Source organism: Drosophila hydei, unplaced genomic scaffold (genome assembly GCF_003285905.1).
Source record: "Drosophila hydei strain 15085-1641.00,03,60 unplaced genomic scaffold, DhydRS2 tig00000060-arrow-pilon, whole genome shotgun sequence".
NCBI classification, from domain to species: domain Eukaryota; kingdom Metazoa; phylum Arthropoda; class Insecta; order Diptera; family Drosophilidae; genus Drosophila; species Drosophila hydei.
The window spans coordinates 4,141,465-4,162,283 of NW_022045656.1; the positions used below are offsets into that span (position 1 = coordinate 4,141,465).

A 20,819-nucleotide genomic window follows, 5' to 3' on the forward strand; every position below is an offset into this window, starting at 1 on the left:
AACTTATTTTGACAGTTTAGACAAAGCAGAGTATCTAGAGTTGAATAATGTATCTGTAAGTTACTATTTCTTATCGATGAGATGTTCAATCAGGTGTCTTTGAGGTTCTCATTTGGATTATCTTATTGATGCTTACTTTACTTTATGCAGAGCGAGGTTTATTTTATAGTTACTTTCTATGCTCTATCTGAGCATTGTATACTTTTAGACATTATCTATAAATATGCAACTTGTTTTACGTGGCGTATGCGTGATGTGAAGTGAGTAATAATTCTATAAATATTTAACAACAAAATCATTTTTCTGCATTTACTTAGTAAGTTTTTAAGAAGATTTGAATTGAGATAAGCAGCTGACTAATTACTTGATAGATGCAGAGTAGAACAAGAAGAACAATAGACAAGAAATATAAAACATTTCAGTAGACAAATTTAGATAAGATGCATTTAAATTTTTTGCTGCTTTTTGTCTTAGACTCTACAGCATTTACATCTTAAATCTATACTTATTTATTGCTTTCTACAATATTTCAATTTTATCTGATGTCCTGGCGGTCCAGAGAATGTAATCTCAGCCTTTGCCTGCTGTCATTCATAGACAGATTAGATGCGGGCTGCTTTGGATAGAAAGACAAAAAACTTTTGCATACTTTAGGCCGTTTTAGTTAAATAAAAACATAGGCCGGCGTGGCGTATGCGTAATGCGAATTATGTATTAGCCAGCGCTATAAATATTTAATGATTAAATTATTTGTGGGTTCGTCTGAAAGGCTATTTGCAATTACTGAGCAAATATTTAAGAGCATTTGCCTTAGATAGCGAGTGACTGGCTAACAGCCTCCGTGGCACTGTGTGGAAATGTCGTCTGGTGTAATACTTTGACACGAGTGATAAATAGGTAACGGTAAACAAGCAATAATATAAACAACAATAAATATAAATATCACAGCGATTAAGTAGTGCAGGGATGTGGGGCAGGCTGAGTGCTGAGTGCCGTTGCCTGGTTAGATATAACTCACGAGATAAGCGCTGTGTGTGAGGAACACAGGTTTCACTTGGTGCTTTTGCCCCGGCTGCTATCTGTATAGGCACGGCGTGCACTTCACGTGAACGTGATCGAGTCGCTCGGCCGATTCAGAGCACGTTCCTTATCAAACGGCAGACTGAAGCAATGGGCTGTCACTCAATTAGACTGGGAGAGATTTATGGCCGCCATTCCGCCTTTGCCAGCTTTATGGCGGAGTCATATTTGCCTGGCCATTATATCACCATTAGTATGCCATTATTATTATCGGCTATCAGCGCCAGCTCCAGCTCCAGCTCCACACGGCTCCACATTTTTGACTCTCATCATTTTCCCTTTATCGAAGCGATCTCTGATAATCTTTAAATGTATTATGATCCAACAAAGTCAGAGCACTGACAACAACAGTTGACAGCTCAGCAGGCAAAAAATAATTTGCTTTTCGTGATTTCACCATTTGGGAATTTGCCAACGCCATAAGTTAACACAAATGTTTTTTCTTTCAACTTTTGTATATGAATCTCAATGAGTGTCCAACGTATGAAAGCTTGAAGAGAAAGAAATGTTATGTCGACTTACTTAAGGCTTTGCTTGGTGCGTTTCCTCTACATCATACAGCTAAGGGCTTTATTTCTTGACTGAAGCTTAAAAGCTTTGCTTTTACGTTCTTCCTTTCTTTCTGCTCACTTAACGTCTACAAGTTCAGCAGCTCGAGTTCGCTGCTTTGAGTCTCCGTTTACTTCTCTTGTTATAAGAAGCTTAAAGCTCAAATGTGCTTAAAGCTTCTATCCTGCATTACATCCACTTGCTCCAGTTCCTCTTCCTTCATTTCCCACTCTTTAGATGATATTTTTGTAATTATGATTGGTTCGTTCTCTTAAAATTGCAATCTTCTATATATTTATTCACTCGTTAAGCTCTTGGAAGTCGGCATCTTCAGCCATCTATAGTATATACATATATCTAATCAGCAGCAGATAGAATGGGCTCCAAATTGCGTTGTTCTATTAGCTAATATATCTATTCTATCAATGTCAACTCTCGCTCTATGGTTTTTAAACATTGCTAATTAGTTTTCTGCTGCTCCACAACAGTTTATAAAGCCTTCTTGTGGCTTGAAACTATTTGTACTTAACTCTGCTAATTATCAACTCTTACGGCACTTAATGATAGCTAATTCCATTCGACACGTTGGCTATATCAAAGTTTTCCTTTAATCTGTGCTGTAATATAACTACGCAATCATTTGATGATTTGCCTTGTGTTGCCTGCTTTACTGTAGCTCTTAAAGCGCTGTAATACCTTCGTAACGCCATACGCCGATAATCTGGGAAACAGGGTGCCTCAAAACATGCTCGACCGATGTGAAGAGCTTTCATATCTATAAATAAAACTGATTCTTTAATAAATTATTGGCTGTCGGCCATTGTTTTACAATATTTGTTGAGCTGATAATTTGCGGTATTCACTTCAAGTGGAACCAATCAATGTGGGATATAAATCTCTGTTGATAAAGCTGCGTCCTCTTTAAAAAATTACCTTATCCCAAACACACGCCTTTTTTTCAAAATTAATAAGTAAAATTGTTGCAATCGAGCGTGAACGACTACCTAATACCGGGTCACGTTCCGAAAACAGTTAACTTTATTCCGGATTTCCTTCAGTTCACTTGGTGAATCATATAATTTACAGAATATTTTGGCTAAGATCGTCAAATATTAATGTATTAATAATATATTAATATATTAATAATAATAATGCGTCTATGCATTATTATTATTAATATATTAATATATTATTAATACATTAATATTTGACGATCTTAGCCAAAATAGTCTGAACTATATAGTTTTAACTATTGTCACTCACCAGAAGGCATAGATATCGATCTTGAAAGGGGTTAAGGGGTTAATAGTTAACTATCATATCTTAGGTCAAGAGAAAGACAATTATGAAATTTGAATTTTATACCTCAAATACTGAAGAATATATTATAGCTTCAATAGCGGCAAGACGAACATTGCACAAAACCAATAAACCCATTTCACTTCATGAACGAGCATAAAAATCGCTGTTTACTTTATCAATAGGCCGGAGACATCGAAACAGCAACGAAATTAATTGCGTCAAGCGACGGGCCCATTGGATGATTAAATCGTCATTACGACTATTCAAAAATAAAATGTCTATAGGCATCTAAGAGTGGGCCGCAGTTCTACGTGCGTACATATAGGCCCAATGCATGATTACAAGTTGCCATAACTTGATTTCATTTTAATTCAATGTCGTCACCAGGAGGAGACAGCCCCGTGCCCCAACTTATAGCCAATTAAACTTATCGTATTTGACACAAATATTATAAAGCTGTTTTCATCGGGCAAACAACTTAACTAACTGCGAAGTTACCTTCAAGAAGGCCACTTAAGCGGGATATCTGCGAATATTCCCTAGTGCGTAGGTCCAACAAATGACTAGAAATTATCGTAACATATGTATATATAAAATAAAATGATATATAAAATAAAATTTGTTATACACAAATAATAAAGTAAAACGCCTCAATATGTGGGCTAACTTAAATCTAATTTTAGACTAAAAGATCTTTAATTGTTGATGAGATGTTGGCTCTATATCCAAATCCTAACTAGCATAAGACTTGAACTACTTTAACAGATATTAAATTTGATATGTTTTCCATAACTTTAGATTTAAGATGCAACTTGACTTTTACTTGTATAGCTCTTCATGGATCTATTGAAACACTAAATCTCGCAAAAAGCTCAAATGGAGCTTTTTCTTTTGATAGCCTAATCCTAATCTAGATCAACTCGTTTGACATGGGCAAGGGCCGATTATATTTCTGTGAAATACGAGACTCAATAAATAATTACTACCTGTGCGATAATATTCACATTGATTTAGTTAAGTAGCCAAAGAGTTATATATAATATTTGCACTTCTGACTGTATACCCCATCCTCTAACGGTTCTTGAGATTGCCAGACAGCTTATAGTCGATGCAGCCTTGTTGCCTGGCAAAAATGTTTCGCCTGGAAGTAGATGTGGCAGGCAGCTTAATACGATTGCACAATAAAAGAATCACGTGACTCTACTCGTGTCCATTCATGAAGTCCAAATCGGGAGTTCAATTTTTAACAGCTCTGCTACTATTTGGAAATTACGCGTTTTTATTGCACGTTTATGGCGCTAAATCCGTTTTATATTATCTTTAAATAGGTGCAAGTTTCGCTCAATGCCAACCTACCTACGGTCAGCTTGTTTTGCCTTTTATTGACCTGAAAGCTTATCGCTTGTCGCTTTATAACTGTAAATACCAAAGATGTTGTACATACGTCTCAAGAATGCTATACGTGGATCATGTCGTTTAATTGTAGCGTGCAATTCGGTTGGCCGTCAATATGCGAATTTACTATGTAAATGTGTTTACAGTTAACTGTAAATATTGTAAAAGATGTCATACAAAAGGCTTAACCTTGCTTATCAGACGGGATGCGCACGCAGTTGCGTAGTCTCCCCCGCTGTCGGCAGACGTTCAACGAACGTTCTCAACTTTAGAATGTGCTCGTACGAGCACGTGACATCTACCAAGGCGGAGAGAAGGAAAGCGAATTCGGGAGAGAGCAAACCGAGTTGAAGCTTGCATGCAACCGGTTCAGCTTCAGTTGTTTTTCTTTCACACTTACATTTGCAAACGAAGTCATACCAAAGCAACAGCAAGAGTAAGCTAAGCTCACGTGCAATTCGCCTTAAGCTGGAGTCTGAGCGTGCGACAGAGTCAGAGATAGAGAGACAGTGAGAGAGAAGCAGAGACGTGGACAGCGTGAATGGTGACAGTTAAAGCTTCGTTTGCGGCAATCGTCGTAGGCACTAAAAACATCATTTAATAGTTTATAACGCGACCGCCAATAAACACTGTCATTATCACCATAACTGCTATCCGCAAACACGAAGTGCTTTCGTTAGCTGTTCGGTCGAGTTCGGGTGGCTGCGCTGATGAATCAAGCTAACACAGCGACGTCTTTTTTTGATAGCCACCTCCCACCTGCGCCTCTGTTTTAATGCGACCGAAAGGCAAACAGAAACAGAATTATAAAAACGTTCAATTAGCTCAGGTAGTAAGTCATTACAGCGCTTGTGCTCGGCCAGGCCGGTTCTCTCTGTCATTAACGGCAACAGCGACGCAGCTGCAGCAACTCCCAATCAGTCCCCGGCAAATAAGAAAGTTATAGCGTAAGCGCGTGATCTCGAAATATATTTTACAATTACAAAAAGTTTATTGTGCTGCCTGTTGGAAACCCAAAAATCGTGAGTGACACTTTTTCTATAAGTTTAAAATAAAAACCGAGAACTAAATTGTTTACACATACACATTTCTGCAACGTAGCAAACGCTATTTGCATTGTTTTTTACGAAGTTTTAGTTCGGTCTCTGTTTTTGTCCGCTAATTCGCTGCGGCCAACTCTAATTCGCCGCCTGCGCAGCGCAGCGTATAAGAAATATGAAAAGTAAATGAAAAGCACAAGATAAAAACAAAAAATGAAACAGCTGATGCTGAACTGATTTAAATAGTTGATTTGTTTGGCACGTATCGCAAAAGGTGAGCGAGTTTTTAAGCTCCAATTCACATTATTTGCAATTAACTAATTACGTACATTATGCAAATTCGCGGAATTTTTAGATAGCAGACGAAATGCCAAGAACAGCTGAGCAACTGTTAAATAACATTGGCGAATGTTAAATAACATTGAACTGCAATTAAGCCGAGTCTTCGTAGTAGTCGCCTTCGCTCTTGCTCCCGCCTGCTATCTTATGCCGCGCATGTTAAAGAGCTCATCAAGTCCTTTGCATGGTTATCAATAATTAATGTTAATCGTATGCAATTAATTGCCCAGTTCCTGGCAGTCAGTTAATTAATGTCCATTTGTAAGCCTCATTCAAGTGAAAAACAATTCAACTGGTTTTAGGCCATATACCAAGTCAAGTGCAATGCGCTGGAATCTCAATGTAAGAGCATTGGCTCAGAAAACGTTAACAAGTCGATTCCGCTCGATAAGCTAATCAAATACGCACACTCCAAAGTCAAAAAGTTCCCACTGTGCTAAGAAAACAAATAGCAATATAACAAAAGAAATGTACTCGCACAATCAACACTCCACAATACCCTATCGCACAATGGGTCGCATCTAGAGCCAGTCAGTCGAGACGAATGTGTTCTCCCTCGGCCTTTAACTGTGTGTGTCTCTCTCCCTCTGGCGCTCTTAACGCTTGAACTTCAAAGCTGGCGCCATCTCAAACAACCTCACATAGTGAAATAGAAAACGAGCATAGCAAAAAGTGCGCGCAATTATCGTGCGAATAAGTTGCGAGAATTCAAATAAAATAGAAATTTGACTCATTTACATTTAAGATTAGCTGACAGTGACACTCGACAGAGAGAGTGAGCGAGATAGGTATTGCAAATTGCTGCACGTGAAGCGCATTTTGATGCGAAATTCAGTTTTTTTTATATTTTGAAGCACATGTGGAAAATTTTGAAGTTTTATAAACAGGGGCCATAAGCATTAACGGTTATTGACAGTCTGACGTATATAAATGACGAGTTGACGCAGCACAAAAATTTACACTAGTATAAGAAATAAAACTGGAAGACCCGTTTATAGGGTTGCGATAAATCTTGATGGGTTTATAATACGAAAGAAACAGCCTCGTAAAATATACTGTGCACACTTTATGAGCTGAATTAGGGAAATTTTTTATCAGATTTGAAATTTAGTAGGAACCTCAATTAAGGCGAGAATTTGATTTTGAAATTAAAGAGAAAATGAACGTTTATTAAAAGAGAGCAAAAAATGTTAGAATATAAATTTCGCAAAATTATGATCAAATGAAAGAATAAATAATTTGCAATTCTAATATAATCTGGAAAATGCATATATTTATATAAATATAATATATTCATTGAAAATCAGTTATATCAGACATGCATATTCTATAAGTTCTTTGAATTTCCCAAGTGTTACACGATTGCCAAGTGGGAAAACAGTGAAGTTCTTACATCCGTTGGGTAGTGCTCGTGCTTAATTTCGAGGCACGAGTGCGTCAGTTCAATTCAGATAAGTGCGTTTAATTTACGACCAGTTGATAGGGCAGCACTGCGCCTTGACAACTTCCATTATTAATAATATTAAGATTAGGTAATATTTTAGCAGTTCATTTTTTTTTTTTTTTTGGTTATTGAACAGATTGTAACGTGTCTATAAATCCATCAGAGGGTTATTCGCAATATGTTTCTAGTACCTGGCAACTGGTCAGCTATCACTCTTAATAACAAAAAATAGCACTCATAAATATTTTTATGATGGTTCCTATCTATAAAAAAGAAAGAATAAGAAAAATATTGAAACGAATTCAAAACACTTCAGGCACACGCTCTTCAGCTTTGACAAAGTTGTTCAATTGTTTCCTATTGGCCATAAATTGAATAAAACAATTTCTTTCAAATGCTTCAACGTTTTATTGAGTGGCTTACTGTTAAAGCAATAACTTTTATTTATCACCTGCAAACGATTACAGGTTCCGCACTTCGTTTTACATATATAGAAAAGCGCGCTGATTGCTGCCTACAGCTGCCTTATATTCATTATACGAACTCGTGTACTTATTTCTAGCTATTTTCTATTTTCAAGCCCGTTTTTTCGATGCATATCAAGGGCTTATTAAATAAATACACATTATACAAAGCCCAAGTCCGACTGTCAACTAAATTACACTGGACTGCAAAAAGCGTCATCTATTAACATGTCATAGCTCTTGAGTAAACCCTATTTTGAAATCAATTATGAACACAATATATTAATAATTGGACTGTTTCTCAAAAAACCAGTTGCAATTAGCTATAGAGTTTATGATAAACTAAAAGTTGACCTCCACAGCTCGAGTGATAATTGCCTCGTAAATTGAAAAGGTGTGAACCATATAGTATATACATATGTAAATATTTTAAATATTGTAAAACAGTTTAACGAAATGCTTTAAAGTTCTCCTTGTTTTACTCCAAAGAGAAACTAGTTGACAAATCTTCGAGTAGCTGCGCTTCAAATAGACTTATTTACGGTCCGAGTGTTATATTCATCATCGGCGTTTAACAGCTTCGAAATATGCAAAATCATTCGACATCTGATTTTATTTTGATTTATTTTAAGATCAACAGCGAAATACGCTAATTGCTCTAACTGACAACTATTTTGTTGACAAAAAAGTCGGTACAATTCAAATACTATTGGCTTATAATAAGTAGATGGTCCCGCAAAATGGAAATATATAATCAAATATTAAAAAAGATGTTGATTTTAATAGGATTATCTAATCTAATGATCATATGTAAGAGAAGAAGTGAGTGAAGTTGTTGAAGAAATTTTGAAACCGATCTTTAGAGAATCGAAATGCCAAAGAAGAAATCAGAAGAACACAAATCGAAATATTGAAGAACAAATGTTTTCTTTTATGAACTGAAACATTGTTGAAAGAGCAGATCTGTAGAATGAAAATCGGGGATTTTGAGGTTAGCCAGTATTATGGTTGATTTCAAGCGATATTGCGAGACGCTTTTGCTTTGTATTTTATCAATATTCTTGGAAATCTTTTGCTGAAAAACAATAACCACAACGAGGTAAACAAATCATGAAACAAACAAACAAACAAAGCACTGTTCAGGTTTCAGTCGCCGAACTCAAACCTTCGGCTCAAACTCAGCTTCATTTGACTTGCGATACTTTCTAAAATCCAATTTCGAGCTGTTGTGAGGCGAAAAAAAATACTAATTGAAATTCCAATCGAGATTCCACTCAATATAATTCCATAGAATTGGACACCTACAGAAGTCGCATGATAATTGATTTACCTAATGAAATTTGTGCAAAATCGTAACCAGTTTATATTTGTTTATATATGTAAATCATTATATCGTTTGTGTTTTTTTGGGCCTACAGAGAAATTCGTTGTAATGAGTTATGGAGCGATCAACAAATTACATCATCAGCTGGGGATTGTAGTTCGAAAGCACGAAAACAGCTGAGTTAATGACTTATTATTTGGCATATATATATATATATAAATATATATATGTATATATATGAGTTGTAAGAGATAGACAAACTGGAGCTATATACATCAAATAATAATGTAAATTTACCAGAGTTTTTGATCGTTGGCTAGACTCGAGCAAATATTGAGTCAGCTGACAATTAGATATAGAATTTATTAGATGCACAACTGTACCACAGAAAATCGAAAATTCTATAAGAGTTGAATTCAATGTCGCATATTTATCTATCTAAGCTATTTAAATAATAAAAAAGACCCCCACGCAGCAATTTTTGGCAACTCATTGCAAATATTTGACAGAGAAAAATATATTTGTGAAGCTCATCAAAAATATAGAAACGTGCGTAGGGAGATCTGAAATCGTGCGGCTGCTTTTCGCGTTTACTCGAGCAATTAATGCCAATGATTCGCAATCGACAATTTATCGAACTAATTTGCTATGTTTGCTCTGATCTACACTGCTTACAGATTAACGTGTCTGGATCACTGGATCGGCCGACGAGACGCATGCGCAGACAATAACCACAACCAAACAACACAATACAAAACAAAAATTAAACGTGCAAACAGACGTAGAGACATCTCACTCACTATCTCTGCTCTCTTTCTCTGCTTCTCTGTCGCTGTCTCTGTCTCTGGCTTTGACTCTGTCCCCATCTCCGGCTCTGACTGCGGCTCATTTAAAGGCAACGCGTCTTGCCGTTAATCGTTCAGAACATTTCAAGCTGCGCGAGTGAACGAACTAGCTAAATTAACCGCAAAAGTAACAATAACAAAAACAAGTCCAAAAACAACGACAATAAAAGTAATAATATTATTAAGTGCCTTACGAAAATGTCTTAAAAAACAAGCCAAGCGACGTGCTTGACCAGAGCTAAAACACTGTTCTACTTTTGCAACGCTCTCGACTGCATTTTTCAGTGCAAGTCGCGTCAAAACCGCCAAGAGACTGTACTAGATTAACATAAATAAAATATATATATATTTAGTAAATATATATATATTAAGTAATATACAAACACACAATGTCTGCATCGAAGGAAGCCATTTGCTCGAGCTCCGAAAAGGAGCCCGAAAAGCCACAGCTGGGTAAGTTTCACATGATATTCCGTGTATAATTAAGATTAGATACCATCTCGACGTCTATTAACTGAAACTGTTTCTTAAGTATAATAATCAGAGATAATATAAGTATTACTGTATTCTTAATTTCTGGCTTGTAGTGTCGCAAGTAGAGCTGAGTTGACTTGATTCAAGTGCTAAAATCTACTTCTACACATTCAGTGTGAAACCTTTGTCAGTTACAGCAAATTTAGCTTGGCCCACTTTCAGAGAGGTTCTCTTTTTTATATTGATATCCTAGGAGCCTTTATAAATCACAGCTAAAAATCATTTTGTTAGTGTTTTGGAATGCCAAAGTTTCACGAAGGCCTTAAAGCATATGTAAAGCAATACAATTTGAATTTGACTCGAAAAACTTTCTTTTATTAAATTTTATATAACAAGATATAAAGTATAAATATTTAATACATATATATAAATTTATATATATATAATATAAGTATTATATAAGAGTCTAACTTATTATATCCTCTAGACTTATCTCAACTTGCGAAGTTATTTTTTGCGGTGTAGTCATGTGTGCAGTTACTAGTAGTTCAATTCCTCATAGAAGTGCCCATCAGATCTTATAAATAATGTTAATAGATTATAACTTTGAGGGAGAAAAAAAGTCCCCGCAGATGAGTTGATAGTCAGGCATAAGTGAGAACGCCGCGCAATTGTTATATAAAGTTAAATGTTTATTAAGATGGGCTTAGGGCGCAATTCTTGATCAACTGAGTCGTGCCAGAGGGAATTGTAATGTGAATGTGAATGTGAATGTGAATTAAGCGCACTTGAGGCTGATTAAATTAGATAGGCTCTTCAGCTTCAGCTAATTCCGTCTGATTTGCATAATACAATCAGCCCCGGCTCGTCTCTCCGGGTGCTCCACGAAACGGAAGTTATTTGTTATGCAGTGCCTCGCACATTTTTTTAAGATTCACAAAAATAAGTATACAAATAAATAAATTGTCACAACGAGACGAGGCTTTATTGCTGCCGCCAACGCGTGAGCCAAATTCACAATTCACAATGAACGTGAGGCGGGGGAGTACGTAACCCAAGCGGTATTCAAAAAGTGAAGCCCCAAATAGTTGTTGACACAAAATGTGAGCCTCAGCTGTTTGTCTCAATTTCCCCCATTTGTTTGTCTGCTTATGGTCTGCGCTCGATTGTCTTCCTACATCGCCATAGCTGCGATGCGCGATCTTTTGACACAGTTTATAGATCAGTTCCCCCTTATCCATTTTTGGCGAGGGGAGCTCAATGGCTGTCCGTGGAAACCGGTTACCGGCAATGCGCTTCGATCTGCCCAAAAAAAAAATAAAAACAAAAATAAACGTTTATACGTGATATTAAAGATATGCAAATGAATTGCAGCAGCAATGAAATGAGCAAAATATCAACAATTAATGAAACTAGTTTCTTTTAAGCGCAAACCAGTCAAGTGTTAAGGTCAAGATCAATTGAGGAAATTTGCTAAGCAGTGTCAAGAACCTTGGCATTCCCCAACGCTCTTAAGAGCTCTTTTTGCTCACTTTCATTTGCCAGAGTGAAAGGGGGCGTTGCGATTAGCTAACAGCTAAATTGATCCACTGCCTGACTAAGCGATACCCTGTAGAACGTGGTGACTGTCAACGCCAAAGCCAAGTGTTTTCATGCAAATCAGTTCTCTTCTTAAGTGTTTCTCATTAATCATTGTACATTTATTTTAATTAATTAACGCACAAGTATTTCACTATTTTTAAGCACTTGCTCTGCGACCACAAACTTAGCTATCAACAAAAATGCAGCTGTTTACCTCTTATAGCTCCTAAGGCACGTTCATTACTGATCAATTAAGCAGTCAGCAGAGTAAAGAAATGAATTAAGCTATTTATTTACTTGCTCCTATTGAAAATTCATTGATTCTTCTATTTATCTACATGAAGTTGATTGCAATTGATCAAGCGAAAAGTGAAAGCACATTAATTAAAAGTAAAAGTTAGTGAGATGCACTATATATAATACTAACTGTTATATCTGTGCAGCGTGTGGGTTGGAAAAGAATGTGTCGACCCAGCACAGCCGTCGTACAGGGTATATTTTGGTGCATTTTCTTCTTTGACCGCAGAGCGTGGCGTTTGGCAGCTTGACAAACTTCGAGATGATGTCGCGAGCTTTTTGGCCCCGGCACTCGACATTGCATTTTGATCAGATTTTCTTGATCAGTTGAATTCGTCATTTCGCATGTCGACTTTCATTATATGATTCGTATTGAAATAGGGCAGGTTTCTGGGAGCCGTTGCAACGGCGCTCGCAAGTGCGCGTTAATTATCACACTCGCCCACACGGTAATACATATATTTATGTATATATATTACCCACATATTTGTATTTGTACAGTGCCTGGATAAACTGTTGCACTATATTGTGCAATTCTTGACGATTGTTCTTAACGAGCGTCTTTGTAATGCAATCTACGGCTGAGGCATTCCACTTAAATTGAAAAATTGTCGCTTAAAGATTTTACGACTGAGCTGTCACGTTCAATCGAATTGAAGCGGGCGGGGAAAGACAAAAAGTCACTTAACATAACTTAACTTTTATTTTATGATTATAAAATCGAGCAGCTTTTTCGACTCTTTCGGCGAAAATTAGTCATGTTCCTGATATTTATATACACAAATATATATAATTACATGTAAGTTCAATTTAGCAAAGCCGCAAATAGCGCAAAAGGCATTGAATGAATGAAGCGACACACCTGATAAATCGAAATTACTTAAGCGTAGAACAATTTTTTTGGCGTCCACTGTAGTTCAGCTAAAACGGAAACAATTGAAACGATACAAAGCACAGATATAGCCCCTCTATGATGAACGAATTGGAATTAATTTTGAGCTTTTCACTAATTATTTTATTTTATTTTTTTGCTGTCAGATGAGATCATCAAATTGGCCTGCTTAGGCCACAAAGGGCGCCACACAAGTCAGCTAAGTGTGCCTGGCCTCTGTAAGCTCGTCTTAAGTATTTGCAAATATATAATATAAATATATATAAAAATATATATTTGCCCAACATTTTTGCACCTGTCACGAAAACCTATGCTTGACACCAGTTGTTAATTTCAGTTTATGACATTCAAAAAACTCATATAAACAAGTTGCCCAAACAATATAAAATATTAAAAACAAATAACAAAGCTAATGTGTTGTCGCGCAAAAGTTCCCCAGACGATCATTCCATTTCATTGTTGTATAAAAATACTTAACTTCAAAAAGTCGCAAATCTGAACAGATTGTCATATAATTGCGGCGAGAATCAATAATATCACAATATCAAATGAAGCAGAGTAAACATATGGAAACATTACAGATAAACGAGACGATAAGCCTACGTTAAAAGCTTACGTAATTCGGCGATTACGTTCCAGCCATTACATCAACCGCCGTAAAGTATGCAACAGCTTTTGGGTAGAGAACTGGCTCGAAAGCTTTAAGCTTTTGGCTCTATTTCATGGTTCACGTGCTGCTTACTCTTAATGACTGTTATTAAATAATTGTGCTCACAATTTCTGTTGTTGTCAGTTGCTGTCGCATGCTTTGTTAATGACACGGAAGTAGAACAAATGCAGCTGCTATTTTTATGATTTTCGCGTTTGTGCTCTTTTTGACTAATTGTTTATTGCTTGACTGTACCTGCCAACAAATATTTCCATTTGAGGTTTTGCCAAAAAAGAAAAAGAAATAAAAAAAGCTGACATCACATGAGCATCGCGTGTCAAGGTTCTTCTATCTTTCTCTTTCTCTCGCTCACTCTTTCTACATCTCTCTCGACTTGTTGCCTGTGCCATGAAGACAATAACAATAACAATAACAATTGCCCACATTTCCAGTTTGTGCACAATCGAGACGAATTTTTATTGGGCTACACCAACCTGACCATAGTCCAGTTGAACTGAGCAGCTCATTCGGTAGTCGACTTGAGCCGCTCTCTTGCTCTTGGCTTCACATTCTCTCTCTCTATCCCTCTTTTTCGCTTGAGGCGAAACGTTCGAGAATCAGGCGACAAACACGTGCACTCGCCGCATGCCGGCAAAGTTTCTCGTCTACCGCTTGAAGCTGACTCGAGACTTCGAAAACAACATGTGGTTTGGATTTTTTATGACTTGGCTGTGTATAAGCGTGTTTGAGTGAGTGTGCGGTCGTGCCATGACTGTTCGTTTAATGGGGTATATGCACTAACAGATAAATATACTTTTGTTAAAATTTATTGCAGGTAAATAGTAAAAAATAGATAAAGGAAATGTTACATAAGAAATTCAAGAGAAAAAGATAAATTTGAAACTGATTTCATAATTTAAATAAGATAAATTTTATGAGTTTTAGCAATCATTTAAGCATATTCTTGATATAAGTGCACTTTTTTCTTCATTTAATATAAATAAATATTTAGTTACATACAAATTTTGAATAAGATTCTAGAAACATATTGTCAACAGTTTATCAACGATCATAAAATTGAATTCTTGAATTTCACACTGAATTCGTTTGTCGTTGCAAGCTGTTTTAGTAAACGTTTTAGTTTTTAGCTTAACTATTTTTTTGCGCATTTCTCCAAATTAGCAAGCACCTGACAATGAATGCAATGAATTGTGATTTTATAATGGGTACACGGAGCGCCTAATAGGCGATTAGAGAGGGGAAAGCAAGGGCACTGCTGTGGGTACCATTTAGCGGCACTTAGCACACACCCTGTAAAAACACAAAAACCAATCCCCCTTCTTGACACTTGGCGCCAGTAGCTGCCCCCAAGTCGCATGCCGCTGCCTTGCTGCGGCTCTTATTTCTAAGGTTTCCATACTTGAAGCATTTTTCCCAATAATTTCTTACTACATACGTGTATGTATATGCGTATATATACATCTATTATGTATGTCCAAAGTCTGGTCGCGCATTTGGCAAATAACATTTGGTTTTGGCATAACTCGAGTTAGTTCTTGTCGAGTTTTGCTTCAGGCATCACGAGATGCTGACGTCTAGCAGTTAAAAATAGATCTTCTTGGCGTATTATATATAAAGCAATTGACATCAATCGAGTTAGGTTCAACAGCTGATGATTCAGTTTTAGGCTGACATATGCTTGGACCATACCTCCCTTAGCAAATGGTTGATGTAATCGTGGCGCCTCTCTCCCACTCTCACACTCTCTCCCTCTCTCTCTCTCTCTCTCTCTCTCTTTCCCTGTCTTTCACTCATTCTCTCAATCTGAGACGCTTGCGCCTCGGGCGTTCGGCGATTTCGGCCCCGTTTATTATATAGTCGGATAGCGCAACAGTTGGCGCTCAGTTGCCGCAAAGGCGCCCACAGAGTCAAGAGCCACGAGCCAAGAGCCAACAGCTGAACGCGAGCGCCGATTCCAAATTGGATTTGAACACTTCTGCCTGAGCTACAGCTCAGTCGCGTGTATACCTTCAGTCGAGTGCAACGCGCGTATCGCAAAAAGTTCATTTTTAATAAGCTCCATTTGTAATATCTTGACCCGCGACATGTTCAGGCCCGGCCCACTGCACAGATAGACAATGAAATGGTTTAAACGAGTGCGCAAAAAGTCTAAGGAAAACTAAAAAATCATTTGCAACAGCAGAAGCAACGGCAATAACAATTCGCGAATTTCGTTGAGAATTTTCGTCCAACACATCGCGAACTCGATTCGAATTTAGTTTAGTTTACATTAATTTATTTTTACAACTCGAAAACCTCAAGAGGCGGGCACAGGCAGACGGACGAGATGCCCTTTCGACGCAGCAAGCTCAATCATCGCCATCGCGATGGCCATGTCCTTGTCTGGGATCAAAATAATCTGCATGATAGACCCAAGGGTAAGCCTCAAGTTGCAATGTACAAAGTGCCATTTAAGTCACTTTGACACTAAGTATATTGGAAATTTGATTTACACCAACTAAAAGGCTTTCTCTACTTATTTTTTTACTTAGATTGAAAGAATAATAGTCGAAAACACGTCTAGGTATGGATGAAGTTGCAGATTTTTATTTAATTTACAATGAATGCATAGCCCTGAAAATATCTGAATAGATAGAATATATATATATATATATATATATCTGTTCTGTCTATAATATACAATGTTAATGTATTTAAGTATCGAAAAATGCTTAAAAATATATACAAGAAAATTAGTATAACTTAAGCAAGTAAATAAGAGAATATGTAAGGTTTCCTATCATTAAAGGGTATGCAAATGCGATGTACATACTCTTCCATTCCCCTGCTCTCGCGCTCTCTGCCAGCCGCACTCTCGCCGACTGCTAAGATCCGCACACGCAGCGTATGCGTTATATTTATAGCTAAAAGCTTATTCATTTCGCCCATTTTAGAGCATGTATCGGGAATAGTCGGGGCATGCACGAGTCGCTGGTTGCCCTGTGCTGACGCGCGACTCACACGTGCTGCATATACCGTACTGATTGTGCAACATGCGAGAGAGAGAGAGAGAGTGAGAGGTTGGGCAGAGACTGTTTTGACAAATCGCGCGATTTAACGCTGCGTGCGCACAAAAAAAAACGCAAACGAATACAATTATTTTCTTTATAGACTCTGCTTATTTTTGCTTTTTCCGATTCAGCAAATGTGTAGCTCGAATTTTCCACAGTACTCTATATCATATTTTGTGGAAAAATGTTGTTGGGTGGAAATAAACGCAACACAGAACAATTCGAAACATAAGCACAAACTTATCGGTCTGTTGAGCTAGCTACAAACAAAAGCGGGGAAAAAAACTGAATGGCTGAAAGTTCAAATTCCATTTGCCAAGCTGGTTGAGCATTTAGGAAATACAGTTGTGCCTTCCAAACTCAACTTGAACTCTAGAATGTACAATAGGAAACGATTTGTGATAAGTCCCAACGGCCAAGCGACCAAAAGTTTGCTTAGCCAGGAAATTAAGTATCACGTGTTGTCCGCCCGTGCGAGGCGACAATCGGCTCTGTTGTCGTATGACACTGCAAAAGTAAACAGGCAATCAGTTCTATGTATATTTAGTATCGGAAAACAACAACAGTAACAGAAATAACAATAATAATTATGAATCGCTCGGGCCAGGTCTACAAATAGCTCGCAGCAACGTCTCGAATTTCGAAAGGTTTTTTTTATAGCTGGAAACGTGAGGTAATTAAAACGGTCCAGCAGTCTGCGACACATCTGCTTGGCATTGAGTCATGGATATACTATATGCAATCTTATCTGATCTGTATGCTACTTATCTCATTATTATCTCATAGCTGAGACCTCGTTTTCAAACTGTTTATACCCTGTGTACATGTTTAACTATGGGCTTAATAGAATCGTTCTGACTTTGCGGCAATAATTGAAATAGCTATATGATAATCTATATAAAAATTAGCATTTTACAGGTCATCTTTAAGTCGATCATTCTTTTTTTTGTGACGCATTTCTATTAATCTGAGAATTTAGTATTTGTGTTTATTTGCTTTGTTTACTCATATCCGTTGCAAGTTCGTTAAGATCTTTGCACAAACAAGTGCCGACAGACTTTGCGATTTAATTGGCCGTAATTAAACGTTTATTCGGATGAATCGAATGACTCTCTTAGAGGTTTACTATATGTTGGCTCTCTTATACTTTGCAGGCTGGGCAACCACTCGCTACTTTGTTACATTCATGCTCTTCCTGGGCATGGCCAATGCGTACGTGATGCGAACCAACATGTCGGTGGCTATTGTGGCTATGGTGAACCACACGGCTATTCAGAAGGGTGAAGAGGTGCTGGACGATGAGTGCGGCGATCGTGAATTGGAAGTTGTAAGTTGATCGACTATAATGCTATAACTAGTTTGCTAAGCTCTCTTTTCCTCTTCTTCTCCCTTACTCCCTCAGGACAATGGTGAAGACGGAGAGTTCGTATGGAGCTCCAGCCTGCAGGGCTACATACTGTCCTCCTTCTTCTATGGCTATGTGATCACACAGATTCCTTTTGGCATATTGGCCAAGAAATATGGTGCTATGCGCTTCCTCGGCTGGGGCATGCTCATCAACTCAGTGTTTGCCTTCCTGGTGCCTGTGGCTGCTCGCGAGGGCGGCGTCTATGGCTTGTGCGCTGTGCGCTTCATCCAGGGTCTGGGCGAGGGTCCCATTGTGCCCTGCACTCACGCTCTGCTAGCCAAGTGGATACCGCCCAATGAACGCTCTCGCATGGGAGCTGCGGTCTACGCAGGCGCTCAATTTGGTACGATTATCTCGATGCCGTTGTCTGGTCTGCTGGCTGAATATGGCTTCTCCGGCGGCTGGCCGTCAATCTTCTATGTGTTTGGCGTGGTGGGCACACTGTGGTCTATTGCCTTTCTCATTCTTGTCTTTGAGGATCCCACGTCGCATCCACGCATCGATGAACGTGAGAAGCGCTACATCAACGATTCCCTATGGGGCACGGATGTGATCAAGGTACGCGACGGCTTTAGCCAGCCAATTCAAGCAGGTAGCTAACGTGTTTTCTCCACTTCAGAGCCCGCCCATTCCGTTCAAGTCCATCATGAAGTCGCTGCCCTTCTACGCGATTCTCTTCGCTCACATGGGCCACAACTATGGCTACGAGACACTGATGACGGAGCTGCCCACCTACATGAAGCAGGTGCTGCGTTTCTCTTTGAAGTCCAACGGTTTGCTCAGCTCTCTGCCCTACCTGGCCATGTGGCTCTTCTCCATGTTCATTTCGGTGATTGCGGACTGGTTGATCAGCACGAACCGCTTCTCGCTGACGGCCACGAGAAAGATCATCAACAGCATTGGCCAGTACGGACCTGGCCTGGCTCTAATTGCCGCGTCCTACACGGGCTGTGATCGTGCCTTGACTCTGGCTATACTCACAATTGGCGTTGGTCTTAATGGCGGCATCTACTCGGGCTTCAAGATCAATCACTTGGATCTGACGCCACGCTTCGCGGGCTTCCTCATGGCCATCACGAACTGCTTAGCTAATCTGGCGGGTCTGCTGGCCCCTATAGCTGCGGGCAATCTGATCAATGATAAGGTGAGTAAATAAAACTTCAATTTATAAGAATTCGAATAACTCTGAGCTCTGCTCCCTGCTTAGCCTACGATGGGACAGTGGCAGATTGTCTTCTTCATTGCCGCGTTTGTTTACATCATTTGCGGCACCTTCTACAACATCTTTGGCTCCGGCGAGCGTCAGTTCTGGGACAATCCCGACAACGATGAGCAGAAACCAAGCCTGGGCAGCAGCAGCCCGAACCCTGCAACGACTATCGGAAGGCTGAGCAATGGCAATTCAGCGCCGCTGGCCATTACTGCCAGCGAGTCAAGGCAGTAATTACCATTACACTACACTACACTACACTACACACCAGCTAGTTTAAGTCATTATTTTAGTTAATTATACTCTAAGCCAAAAGTTGTTGTTACCGCATTAGAATTGCCCTAAGCCTTAGAGTCCAAGCAGCGGCGTATAGAAAGACAATAACCATCAGTTGTCCACAAAATTTAAATACAATTTCAAATCTGAGCACAAAGTAATTCAAGTCACATTTCGTTTGTAAACAATTTTTGGCAGTGCAGTGCCTGAGACGGGTATTCAGTTGTCTACCATTTAAAATGCGTAGTTTTCTTATTGTGATAGCAAAGAGTTAAGTTTTTCTTTTTGTAAAATGTCAATTCAATTGAAGTGAGTTAAGTAAACAAATATTGTTAAACCATGAATAATGTACTATATACTTTTCTACACATCTATATATATATATATATATATATATATATATATATAAATATATATATATATATATATATATATATATTTATATATATATATATATATATGAGTCTGTATATGCAAACGATTCAACGTACAAGAAAAAAGACATTAAAAGTTTGCAAATAAAATTTACGACTGCTAAAAACCAAGCTAAAACTGTTTAGTATATTGATTGCAATCAGAGCCTGTAAATGCTCTGGTCATATTTCAAATCTGTTTCTTCCAATCAGCAGGAATAAAAAATAGAAGTGTCTCTAGAGGAGTTGTGATGGAAAGGTAAGTTCCACGAAAGTTAAAGCTTCTTAAAGGGCAGACAAAAGGGAAAAGAGTAAAAGAGAAGAGGCGAGAAGAGAATATAAAAAGTGGGAAAGTAGAGAAGAAAAGTAATAAGCTAAATACTAAATGGCTACAAAAATAAAGAAAAAAGAAGAGAACACAGAAAGAGTATGATGAGAGAAGAGAAGATAAGACGGGCACTAGCGAGGGTTCTAAAGACAGTGCAAGCTGCTTTTAAAGAGTATAAGTTGTTCGCAGACTTAAAGAGATCCCCTGGCGAATCGTCTAAAGAGTATTTAAAGCTGACTGCACCAGTCTTAGCAAGGATTCCCCAACATGTGTCCATATCGCTCGCACAGCGTTGCCAGCTTAGACACCTTTACCCACTGCAGAGCCACGCCCTACACTAATTCGATATTAATAATCAGTTGCTCCCATGTCAAATGCCTGCCACGCCCACACAAGCAGCATATAAAAGCGCGCACGTCGCTTGAAGTACACGAAGTA

General features: G+C 38.3%; 1 protein-coding gene across 2 annotated transcripts; it reads left to right on the forward strand.

Annotated features, from left to right (window-relative positions):
• The first annotated feature begins 9,668 nt into the window (after nt 1–9,668).
• On the forward strand, nt 9,669–20,006 carry LOC111593252 (putative inorganic phosphate cotransporter). Of its 2 annotated transcripts, none has more exons than XM_030226159.1 (5): nt 9,669–10,235; nt 17,901–18,073; nt 18,149–18,712; nt 18,774–19,298; nt 19,362–20,006. In XM_030226159.1, the coding sequence occupies exons 1-5, from the start codon at nt 10,172–10,174 to the stop codon at nt 19,596–19,598; spliced, it is 1,563 nt and encodes a 520-aa protein (XP_030082019.1). In that variant the 5' UTR covers nt 9,669–10,171; the 3' UTR covers nt 19,599–20,006. The 2 variants fall into 2 exon arrangements, with proteins under 2 accessions (XP_030082019.1, XP_023161684.2); XM_023305916.2 differs by lacking the exon at nt 9,669–10,235 and adding an exon at nt 15,568–16,113.
• The last annotated feature ends 813 nt before the right edge of the window (nt 20,007–20,819 follow it).